Here is an 11,788-nt window from a genome sequence, read left to right as displayed (position 1 = left end):
TCATACTATTATTTGTAATCATTTCAGCTAGGAAATTGATTACAAATAATGCTTGCTTAAATGTGCCTATAAAGACCGTTGCAATAATTTTCTTCAATTCTCATAAGTCTTGCAAATTTATTTATAAGCCAAATATGGCAACCCTCATATTATTTGCTGCTGCAAAAATGCATATAGACAGTGCTGTTGTCGGCCTGCTGTTGTTTACAACTCGCATTTTCATGTTGCCTTTTAACGAACAAAGAAAGAAGCAACAACAGAATACGATGCCTTTCTTTACAACAGCAAGTGTAGATCAGTCACAAAACATTATTCAAAGGAAACAGTTAGTAGTGAGCGGGAACGTTGTTGATGACGTTAATTGTCATATAAAAAACAATATAAAGGCATACTCAGAGATATTCATATTGGATTAAACCACAATGTGAGTGTATAAATAACTAAATTATTAAAAAATAAAAATATTTAACATAGTCCATTAGTGCCTGAAATAAGACAAACCAAAATTAAATATATTATACACTTTGGATTAATCAGTTATTTTTGCGTAGTTAAGAACTGCCAATGAAAAATAATTCTTGAACAGATAACAGCTGATGATTGAAAAAACAAACAAAACACGAGTTGAGGTGACCAGCTTGCAATAATCAAACAAAGAACTCTGTTACTATTCAAAAAGTTCATTAAATTATAAAGTAATTAATAATAAAGGAATTTCCAAATTCTAAATCAATCGTTTGCAGCGACATACAAGTATTGATTCACTTAGCAAAGAAATTGGGTCAGGGAGGGAACTAGTTACCAAACCTGTGAAACTATAAACTATTTACTAAATTAATATACATTACCAAATTTGATTTTAGTTAAGTCATGCACCGAGACAAAAATTGACAACAAACGGGCTATTGTCATTACCATAAGATACAGTCAAGAAAAACTTCAATGAACACTCCTTGAACTTGGAGTTTTAAAGAGATTGTGTGGAAAAAAGTTTATGGCGATATTTGAAGCGTTAGTAAGTTAGTTGACGTGTAAAATAAAAAAACATTTCTAAATATAATAAAATATAAATATAAAATATATAAATATAATAAAATATAAAACATAATAAAAGCATTTAAATGGTTTGAGTTTAAAGTTTAACTTTAGAAATTATAGATCGCAGAGATGTGGTAAATCTCTCGAAAAGGAATAGTATGTCGATCTAGTGCACAGCTGATCATTAGAAATTATAATAATACCAGTAGAACCAAACCCGATGTTAGCAGTATCATCAAAGTAATCAACCAGAATAAAAAAACAGTAAGGAAAGGCAAAAGTAGTATTTAATTCCTTATTTATTTTTTAAGAGAAGTTTTAATGGTAACTTTTATTATATGTACTATAAATTATTTTTGGTAATATTAGTTTAGTTAAATTTATGTGATTAACTATTTTTGAGTAGTATTTAATTCCTGATTTATTTTTAAGAAAACTTTAATGAATAGTTAATTTTGTAGTGTGTATATGGTCTAACGACTTGACTAATAAATGAGCAAATTAAATTAAATTAAAAGTCGGGCGGTGCCGACTTTATAATACCCTACACCTACACTATAGGTACCAAGTGCATTTGGATATTTGCAAATGGGTTATTAAACAATCCGCATCAAATTTGGAGCAAATATGTTTAAACTGTAATAAATACGGTTGACAAATGACAACATTATTGCAAATTATCCAAAATCTGACGAAGATAATGTGGTAGCTACGTCTAAATTTGAACAGATTTTGACCAAACTTCTTAGATATTGTGGTAGGGGCATCGAGGAAAGAGTAGTGCACAATTTTGAAGATATTGGTCAATAATGCGCTTGCAGCGACCCTAGAAGTGAAAATCGGCCGAAATACATATATGGCAGCCAGGCACGTAGCCCTCCTCACATTTTTTCAAAATCGGAAATTAAAAAAAAATTTCTGTTACTTACTGGGTGCTAGAATTGGCCCATCGGCGGTAATATGCGGTTAAAATCAGGGCTGAATTTTATACGGCTTGCCAACACACTATTTTCATGCCGATCCTTCAATTCAATCTTTCCAAGTCTTCAAAATGTGATTGTCTTTGCGAGTATCTTAGCTTTATAGTAATAGTTTTGGCGAACCAACTTCATTATTTTGATGACATTTTTTCTTTTGCGCTCATTTTAATTTGAACTAGTTTTATGATTTCAACAGGTTATTGTTGGGGACGGTCAATGGGCTTTAAATGACTTATTTCCATAAAATTTTACGCAAATAAATTAAAAAATTAAGGAACAATAAATGTTAAAAATTTCAAAAATATACATTTTGACCAATTTTTACGACGAGCCATCTACGTTCTGCTTAAATGATGCCGCTAATTTCTCCTTCCGTGGCGAAACAATTAAAGGTGGCCTCACTTTTTTAACAACCACAAATCATATGGTGCAATTTACCATTTCCTCATCAAGATGTCATTTCAAAATTGGTATTGTGCTCAACACAATCAAAGAAACTTGCCCTTGTTTGCCTACGTGTGCCAGTTAAATGACAGAAAGAGAAACTCAAACAAAGAGAACGTGCAAAAAAATGTGGTAGTTTGCTGAGAATTTAACACAGAACTGACATTTTAATACCGTCAAACTGGCCGGCTGTTTTCAGCTGTTCGCGTGGGACCACTTTCATTATTCCACCGAACTTTATGCAATTAGATCGAAAATCCTATTTTGAAGGAAAAAATGTTAATTTTTCAAGTTTTTTGCCTGTTGGGGCGAAGAGCATTAATTTTTACAATTTTTGTTTGTTTCTCTTTCGAGACTAGCTCAATGATCGGAGATGCAAATGGAAAAGGAAAGCCAAAGATAGCAACACCCACCACATACACCACATTTATTATCCGATTTTGCTGAAATTTAGGACAGTGAGTTGTGTTAGGCCCTTCGACATATTTCTGCAATTTGGCCCAGATCGGTCCAGATTTGGATATAGCTGCCATATAGACCGATCCGATCTTAGGCCCATAAAAGCCACATTCATTATCCGATTTTGCATTAGACTCTTAGAAATATTTCTTTAATTTGGCCCAGATAGGTTCAGATTTGGATATAGCTGCCATATAGACAAATCTCTCGATTTAAGGTCTTGCGCCCATAAAAGACGCATTTATTGTCCGACGTTGCCATAATTTGGGATAATGAAATGTGTTTGGCCCTTTGACATCCTTCTTCAATTTGGCGCATTTACTATCCGATGTCGCCGAAGTTTGGGGCAGTGAGTTAAACTAAACCCCTCGACATACTACTCCAATATGTCACAGATCGGTCTAGATTTAGATATAGCTAGCTTTGGATCTCGCTCACGAATCACAGGTCACGTGCACACCTCTAGTAGAAAGAAAGGTCAGACCAGAGAAATAAAAATAAGTTAAGTTGAAAAGGAGATGCGGTTATTTGTCCGCCCAAAGCCAAAAGTAAGTAAAAAGTAACCTCGAAAAGAAAAATCTATGTCAGGAATTCCGCTCTACTTACAAAATCCCTAATTGTTTTTCATACCACACCCCTAAGTTGATTCACGTTTGGTGTTGTGTCCCCACCTAAGTGCCAGTTTCTGTTAGCCACGAAAGCCGGGAAAAGACATAGAAATGCTATCACTTGCCACACTCATTTTGCATAAGTGAGCACGTGTGTCCAGTTATGATGGCGAAAGCTTTAGTGACCTCCTTCTTACGTCCTTTCAGTAATAGCTTCGTCTTCTCAAGATCCGCATCCCCCATAGGATTTTCGTCGTCGTACCAATCGTTTCGCTGTTCCACAGTGTTACATGCGCGTACAATCGTTCATTGAAGGCAGTCCTTTGGACTTGACTGCCAAATCGTCTGCTCTTTAATTACGCCTTACTCCGCCATGGCCCGGCACCCAAACAATGCGAATCGTGGCATCCTCAGAGACGGCGTTAATCTCCTTCTTACACTCCAAGAGTGTTGTGGTTGTTATTGTCCTAATGGCCAGTTTACTGTCCGCAAAGATGTTCACACTTGTCCTCGAGTTAACACCACCACGTCTCCGTGACATCCCGGGTCTTCACCTACGGGGCCGTCAGGTCAGGAACTCGAAAACAGATATCAGTCCCTGGGTTCTCAATGTAGACCACTAAGCTCACTCTGTACTCTAGCTTTGATCCATTTGTGTAGATGATGACTTCCAGATAACAATACCAGTGTTCCGTCAGTCAAAAACTGAGCCGCTGACAGCAGTGCCTCGCACTCGACCTCAAGTGGCATCTCAGATACCCGATCGGAAACATCTTCTATTTTATCCAGGTTTCCTATTGTCGCCTCGATTGTACAGCGATGGTATGACCTGTCCCTTCCCTCTATCCATTCTCTCATCGCCTTAAGTCTCATAGCCGCAGTGTTTGCCTCACATAATCTGTTTGTCTATGGGTCGGATATCTAAAGGGTGATTTTTAACTATTTTCTTTTTGGCACCACTGGTTTAAACAGCTCACGCACGTTTCTTGTTTTGTTTCACTGTCAAACATTTTCAGTTTGGTTCATGGCGAAACAATTGAAGGTGGTCTCATTTTTACAACAACCACAAATCAAATGGTGCACTCCGCCATCTTGTCAACGAGCTCTTTGAAGTTTTGCCAAAACACACGAAAAAATGTGTGTGCGTGTGTGTATACGTGTTTGTACATGAGCAGAGAATATGCGAGAATGAAGGATGACAATAAAGAGAATGCAACCAGAGATATGACATCTTAATACTGTCAAACTTGGCCGGCTGTTAACAGCTGTTCGCGTGAGACCATCTTTATAAATCCGCCTTGAGTTTGGTCTATAATTTAACCATGAATCGTCTTACAAACGAATAACGCTTGCAAATTATTGAATTTCATTATTAAAATGCGTGCTCTGTTAAGAAAGTTCATTGCGCGCTTCTTCCGTTCAGCGACGAAGCTCATTTTTGGCTCAATGGGTATGTAAATAAGCAGAATTTTCGATTTTGGAGTAAAGATCAGCCAGAAGCATTGAAAGAGCTACCAATGCATCCAGAAAAAGCCACAGTTTGGTGTGGTTTATAGGCTGGTGACATAATTGGACCGTACTTCTTCAAAGATGATGCGTATTGTAACGTAACTGAATGGTGAGCGCTATCGTAAGATGATATCCAACACTTTTTTGCCCAAAATGGAAGAGCATGACATGTGGTTTCAACAAGACGATTTCACATGAGAGGCGAGTTCGGTGAAAATTTTATTTCACGTTTGGGACCGGACAATTGGCCTCCTAAATCTTGCGATTTAACGCCTTTAGACTATTTTTTGTGGGGCTATGTTGGATAGACATTCACACTGCGGCAAATCCGGGAAAAGACCGAGATAGACAAATCAACACCTACCATCTCTTTGTTGACTACAAAGCTGCTTTCGATACTCCTTTACATTCAAAGGTATTTCAAGCCATGTCTGAGTTTGGTATCCCTGCAAAATTAATAAGAATCTGCTGGATGACAATACGCGATCCTCAGTAAGAATTGGAAAGAACCTCTCGGAACCATTTAATACCAAACGAGTTTTCAGACAAGAGATCACCTATCGTGTGATCTTTTTAACATTCTGCTGGAATAGACTATACGAGATGCAGATGTGAATAGATATGGCACACTAATCACAAGAGAACACATGCTACTCGCCTATGCCGGCAACATCGACATCATAGGTCGGTCACCGGATGTAGTAACTGCAGCCTCTGAAAGAATCGAAAGAGAGTCAGTGAAATTGGGTCTGGCAGTAAATGGAGATAAGACGAAATGGATGGTCTCAACTCCCAAAACACCATGTGCAACCTAGCAGATAAAGAAAATGGAGAAAGTTGGGAACCACAACTTTGAGATGGTCAGTAACTTTATCTACCTCGGCACCGCCGTAACCGAAACGAATGACCCCAGTTTTGAGATAAAGCGAAGAATAATGCTGGCAAGCAGATACTATTTTGGACTAAGTAAGCGGTTTAGAAACAAGGCCACCTCTTGACAGACGAAGATTATACTATACATGACACTGATACTACCAGTGCTATTATATGGTTCTGAAGCATGGGCGCTTGTGAAAGCAGATGAGACAGTGTTTGGAGTATTTGAGAGAAAGTTTCTTCGTAAAATATAACGACCATTTTGCGTTAAAGGAGAATTTAGGCGACGTATGAACCACGAGCAGTATGACAACGATAGCATAGTTACACGCATCAAAATACAACGGCTGCGTTGGCTAGGTCATGTTGTCAGAATGGATGAAGAAGCTCCAGCAAAGAAGTCTTTTGAAGGCGAACACGTTGGTACACCGGGAAACCCGATGAAAAGATCAAGTGGTGGGAGACACCTCGAAACTTGACGTCAGAGATGTTGGAATGAGCGCAGAAGATCGAGGCGCTTGGAACGCTATTCTACGTTCGGCTAGTGGAACAAATGTTCTATCCTAGCCATTAAAAGAAAGAATCTTCAAACATTAAATTATATTTCTGAATTTTATCCTTTTTTTTTGTTTGAAAAAAAAATCTCCCCTTAGACTAGTCTCCATTGCCCAAGTGGTCGTGGTATATTGTATAGAAATACAGTTTAAATTAAAAAAAAAAAAACATTTATCATCATAAAACAATAACCTACTATTTTTTTGTTTTGTTATCTTTATGACAGTTAAAAATTGTTTATCACCATTTATTAACTTCAACTATGACTGAGAAATCTACACTTTTGCTGCTAATTTCAATTGCCCTATGCTGTACCCAGTTGACATGGGGCTATTCGGCCAAAGAAGATGCTCGCATAATTGCCGATTATAAACGACAATTAAAATTTAATCCCTCTGAGTTAAATCATGCACAAATTGCTAGAAAATTGGTACACCAGGCCAATTGGGCTTCCGTGGGTACAATTTCTACAAATTCCATGGTCAAGGATTACCCTATGGTCAATATCATATCGATCAATGACAATGATGTAGATCATAAATCAACGGGTCGTATACGTTTTCTATTGACGGATTTGGATTTTACCGGTCCCGATTGGCAGAACAATAATAAAGTGACCATGCTATTCACCGATGAACAGACGTTGCATTGTATGCACTCTCGTCCAATCATTGATCCAATGGAACCCACATGCCAACGTGTAATGATAAGTGGACAAGTTATAAGGGTGAGCGTAAATTATTATATGGGGGAATCTTTGTGCATTTAAAGCAGTTGGCATATTGGAAGTTTATGCATCCCTATCAAATTTCTTTGAAATTCCCTTTATCTCCTAGAACAACTCTAACTGCTGTGAATAAATTTTTATTTTTCTTTCAGATGAACAAAGACGACACCTCATACGACGAAGCACTTGTAAGCTTTGTGGAACGTCATCCGGCAGCTAAAAATTGGTTAAAAGGTAAATACATAAAATAACTTTAAATAAGTTCGGCAGGCCCGAATTTTAGACACCCGCCACCATAGATTCAGTTAAGACATCCAATCGGGTAATGATTGAAAAGCAAGTAAAAAAGTGTCATGAATTCTGCCAAAAATTTTAAACTTATAACTCAGTGTATATCTGAATAGTTTGAAGAAATTGAATCGGGTATTGACTATTTTTGGTGACTCAGAAGTCAAATCCGGCGAGCGTTTTTTTTTCGTTCGTTCCTACGCCACTCACACCCGCCACTGCCGACCGAGGCGGCCACCTCCCATTACGTAGGGATGCGTACACCCCATAGTCCGAACTATGGAGGTTTAGTAGAGGATTGGGGTATTACTGGCTACAGAAAATTCATAGCCAGTTAAATACCATAGTAAGATCAACATCTTAAGCAACATAGATATTACACAACAAAGAAATGGCAAAAAGATAAACAGTCTTCTCTGGCAACTTCTACAACATACTACAGACGAAGAATAGAATTATTTATTACATGAATAGGATCGGTGAAGGATATACTACTACTAGCCGAACCGGGCCTGCTCCGCTGCGCCTTCTTTTACTCTCTAATTTCTTTTTAGGATGGGGACACTTCGCCCTGAATGCAGATATCGAATTCGTGCCATTGTAACCTATGACGCTGAACGCGTTCGAATCCTGGGGAGAACATCAGACAAAGCGGTGTTTATTCCCTCTTAATGTTGGCGACAATTGCGAGGTACAATGCCATGCATGGACATCTAAAAAATTTTCCCCAAAGAGGTGTCGCACTGCGGAACGTCGTTCGGACTCGGCTATTAACTCTAATCGTAAAGCACTCATTGGGTAATGTTCTCATTAGGGGAGGGATGACACCTCAGACATTTCGACTCAAATATGGATATCAAATTCGTGCTGTACTTTCATATCCCTTTAATTTGAGCCCCATATTGCCATGGCCGCTAAATATGAACCGTTTGGAGGGTGTTTTGGGGCTGGGGCGGACACCAGACTCCAAAATTGGATATCAAATTCGTTTTCTACTCTCAAATACATTTCATTTGAGTCCCATATTATCATAATGGGTCAAATAACCCTTTTGACGCGTCTTTCGGAGGAAAGGAGCCACCTAGACTTGAACGCAAATTTTAATATCATGTTCGTTATCTACTCCCTAATAGCTTTTATTTGAGTCCCATGGTCAGCTAATATGCCCATTTGGGGGTGGGCGACCTCCCATCACTTGGGCCTAATGTTTTATGCCATATTTGTAATCTACTGCTAAATACTTTTCATTTGAGTTCCATATTGACATGAATTTCGAATATATCAATTTAGAGGAGTTTTTGGGTTGGGGGGAGGGTGGGGCCTGCTTTGTACTAGGGCCCAAATTTTAATACCATATTCGCCCAAATTTTAATACCATATGCCAAATTTCATTGAATTCGGGTTAAAAATGGATCTTTTATGGCCTCAACACCCTATATCGGGAGATTGGATGGTCGGTCTAAGTGCAGCTTTATCCAAATATAGTCCGATCTGAACTGCACTTTACAGAAATGGAGTACCCAACAAGTAAAAAGGCGTTAAGTTCAGCCGGGCCGAAATTTGGATACCCACCACCTCGGGTATATATGTAAACCACCTATCATCAAAATCCCGTGAATATTGCATACCTTATGTCCCATAGCAGTTATATTGAAATATGTTCCGATTTGGACCAAATACTAATAATTACAATAGCTATATCTAAAAATAAACCGATCTGAACCATATACGACACGGATGTCGAAAATCCTAACATGTGCCAAGTTTCCTATCCTAACATGTCACTGTGCCAAGTTTCAGTGAAATCGGATTATAAATGCGCCTTTTATGGGCCAAGACTTTAAATCGAGATATCCGTCTACATGGCAGCTATATCCAAATCTGGACCGATTTGGGCCAAGTTGCAGAAAAATGTTGAAGGGCTAACACAACAAACTGTCTCAAATTTCAGCGACATCGGACAATAAATTCGCCTTTTATGGCCCCAAAACCTAAATCCGAGAGATCGGTCTATATGGCAGCTATATCCAAATCTGAACCGATATGGGCCAAATTGAAGAAAGATGCCGAAGGGCCTAAGACAACTCACTGTCCCAAATTTCAGCAAAATCGGATAATAAATATGGCTTTTATGGGACTAAGACCCCAAATCGGAGGATCGGTCTATATGGAAGCTATATCCAAATCTGGACCGATCTGGGTCAAATTAACAAAGGATATCGAAGGGGCTAACACAACTCACCGTCCCAAATTTCAGCAAAATCGGATAATAAATGTGGCTTTTATGGGCCTAAGACCCTAAATCAGAGGATCGGTCTATATGGCAGCTATATCCAAATCTGAACCGATCTGGGCCAAATTAACGAAGGATATCGAAGGAGCTAACACAACTCACTGTCCCCAATTTCATCAAAATCGCATAATAAATGTGGCTTTTATGGGCCTAAGACCCTAAATCGGCTGATCGATCTATATGGGGTCTATATCAAGATATAGCCCATCTTCGAACTTAAAATGATCATGAACAAAAAAAGAATCTGTGCAAAGTTTCAGCTAAATATCTCTATTTTTAAAGCCTGTAGCGTGATTTCAACATACAGACGGACGGACAGTCGTCCGTCCTAGACAGACGGACGGACGGTCTAGGTCGTCTTAGATTTTTACGGCGATCAAGAATATATATACGTTATAGGGTCGGAAATGGATATTTCGATGTGTTGGAAACGGAATGACAAAATGAATATACCACCACCCTTCGGTGGTGGGTATAAAAAAAGATATTTATTGGATATTTACCCAATAAATACCCAAGCGTTGGGTATTTACCTGGTAGAAACCCATCTCTAGGCATTCTCTTTCGTGACCCACGATATCTGGGGTAAGCTGAAGTCACCGAAACAAACAAGTTCGGAATCTGCATACAGATTAGATGCATCCCTCATCCATTCTGAATGTCTAAGGTAGATATCTATATTCGAATTCGGTGGAATACAAGAGCACGTTAAGATGAGAATCTGGCCCAAATATTTTGTCTTGACGCATAAAAACTCAATATCATCATAATCCGTAAGTGTAGCCAGTTCAGAAGCCATGGAGTTGTGAACAGCTAGCTATAAGCACACCTCCACCAAGTCTACCTACTCTATCACATCTATAAACTTGATATTGATCATAAAAAAGTTCACTATTACCGATGCCATATTTAAGCCAGGTTTCCGTGAAAACGAATATTTGAAGGCCCTACCAAAAGACTCCAAATCGATATGGAACTTATATCTATTTTTTATATATTTACTCGTGATTTCGAGTGACTGTTGCGTTCTCACGTACCATCTGATGAAATTCAGCTCAAGAGCTCAAAACGTGGAATCGTTTTATATGGGAGCTAATTCTATTTATGAACCTATGAGGACGAATCAGAATTGAGGCCTCCAGAACTCAAAAATCAAATCGAAGGACCACTTAAAACGGATGCTCCACCCAAATCTCATGTAGATATCTTTATGAAGGGAGGACATGGCTACATCGCCTTAGAATTTTAAGATGATCACAAATATTTACATATATATAATTTATAGGGTTGTAGATCAATATTTCGAACTGTTACAAACGGTGTGACTAGATTGGCATACATAGTGGCTACAAAAAATTTATTTAAATGATTTATTATTTATTTTATAAATTTTTTTCCGTCTTGTTTTTATAATTTCAGCACATAAATTCTATCTATGCGAACTGGATATAAAGAATATCTTCGTATTGGATTACTATGGAGGCCCCCACAATGTTGCAACCAATGATTATTATAATGTTCAATTGTAATATTTGTAACTTTTTTGATTACTTGGCAACAGTTGCAACCTCCTTTTGTAAAACATTATATTATTAAATTAAGTATGTTGGCGTAGTTTTTGTATAAAATGCAAATAATACAGTTCGACATGCCTTTTAAATAAAAGTTAAAAAAAATATAAGATAATTCTTCAATTTAATAATTAATTTAAGGTAGAAATGAATTAATCTCTGATGACTGACTGATCACTGCCCAGCCCAAACGGCTAAAGCTAGAATTATGAAATTTTGTACGAATGTTGGTCTTGGGTCGGAGGCGCGAGATAAAGCCGGGTTTAGTGATATTCGTACGTTAAAGTACTAAATAGTACCAAAAAATACGAAAATTGGTACTATTTGCGCACACAGATAGAAAGTTCATTCATAAATGTAATGATCGGGTTTCATAACCTTTTGTTCATAAATATTAAGAAAAGTTTTATTATATTAAAAAAAAAAAAAATTATAAATAT

General features: G+C 37.8%; 1 protein-coding gene across 2 annotated transcripts; it reads left to right on the top strand.

Moving 5' to 3' along the window:
* Nucleotides 1-287: 287 nt before the first annotated feature.
* On the top strand, nt 288-11,463 carry LOC106094370 (protein CREG1). 2 transcript variants are annotated; one of them, XM_013261583.2, is made up of 4 exons: nt 288-424; nt 6,696-7,196; nt 7,349-7,430; nt 11,197-11,463. In XM_013261583.2, the coding sequence occupies exons 2-4, from the start codon at nt 6,732-6,734 to the stop codon at nt 11,304-11,306; spliced, it is 657 nt and encodes a 218-aa protein (XP_013117037.1). In that variant the 5' UTR covers nt 288-424; nt 6,696-6,731; the 3' UTR covers nt 11,307-11,463. The 2 variants fall into 2 exon arrangements, with proteins under 2 accessions (XP_013117037.1, XP_013117036.2); XM_013261582.2 differs by lacking the exon at nt 288-424 and adding an exon at nt 861-1,015.
* Nucleotides 11,464-11,788: the final 325 nt, after the last annotated feature.

Source organism: Stomoxys calcitrans, chromosome 2 (assembly GCF_963082655.1).
Source record: "Stomoxys calcitrans chromosome 2, idStoCalc2.1, whole genome shotgun sequence".
Classification (NCBI taxonomy): Eukaryota; Metazoa; Arthropoda; class Insecta; order Diptera; family Muscidae; genus Stomoxys; species Stomoxys calcitrans.
Note: the sequence above shows the minus strand (reverse complement) of the source record. Positions and strands in the feature narration are given on the sequence as shown.

Excerpts from the sequence above, each read along its gene's own strand:
- LOC106094370 (XM_013261582.2), top strand. The coding sequence starts at position 995 with ATGGCGATATTTGAAGCGTTA. Across the intron at positions 7,197-7,348 it reads TAAGTGGACAAGTTATAAGG|ATGAACAAAGACGACACCTC; the intron begins GTGAGCGTAAAT and ends TTTTTCTTTCAG. Across the intron at positions 7,431-11,196 it reads AGCTAAAAATTGGTTAAAAG|CACATAAATTCTATCTATGC; the intron begins GTAAATACATAA and ends TTATAATTTCAG.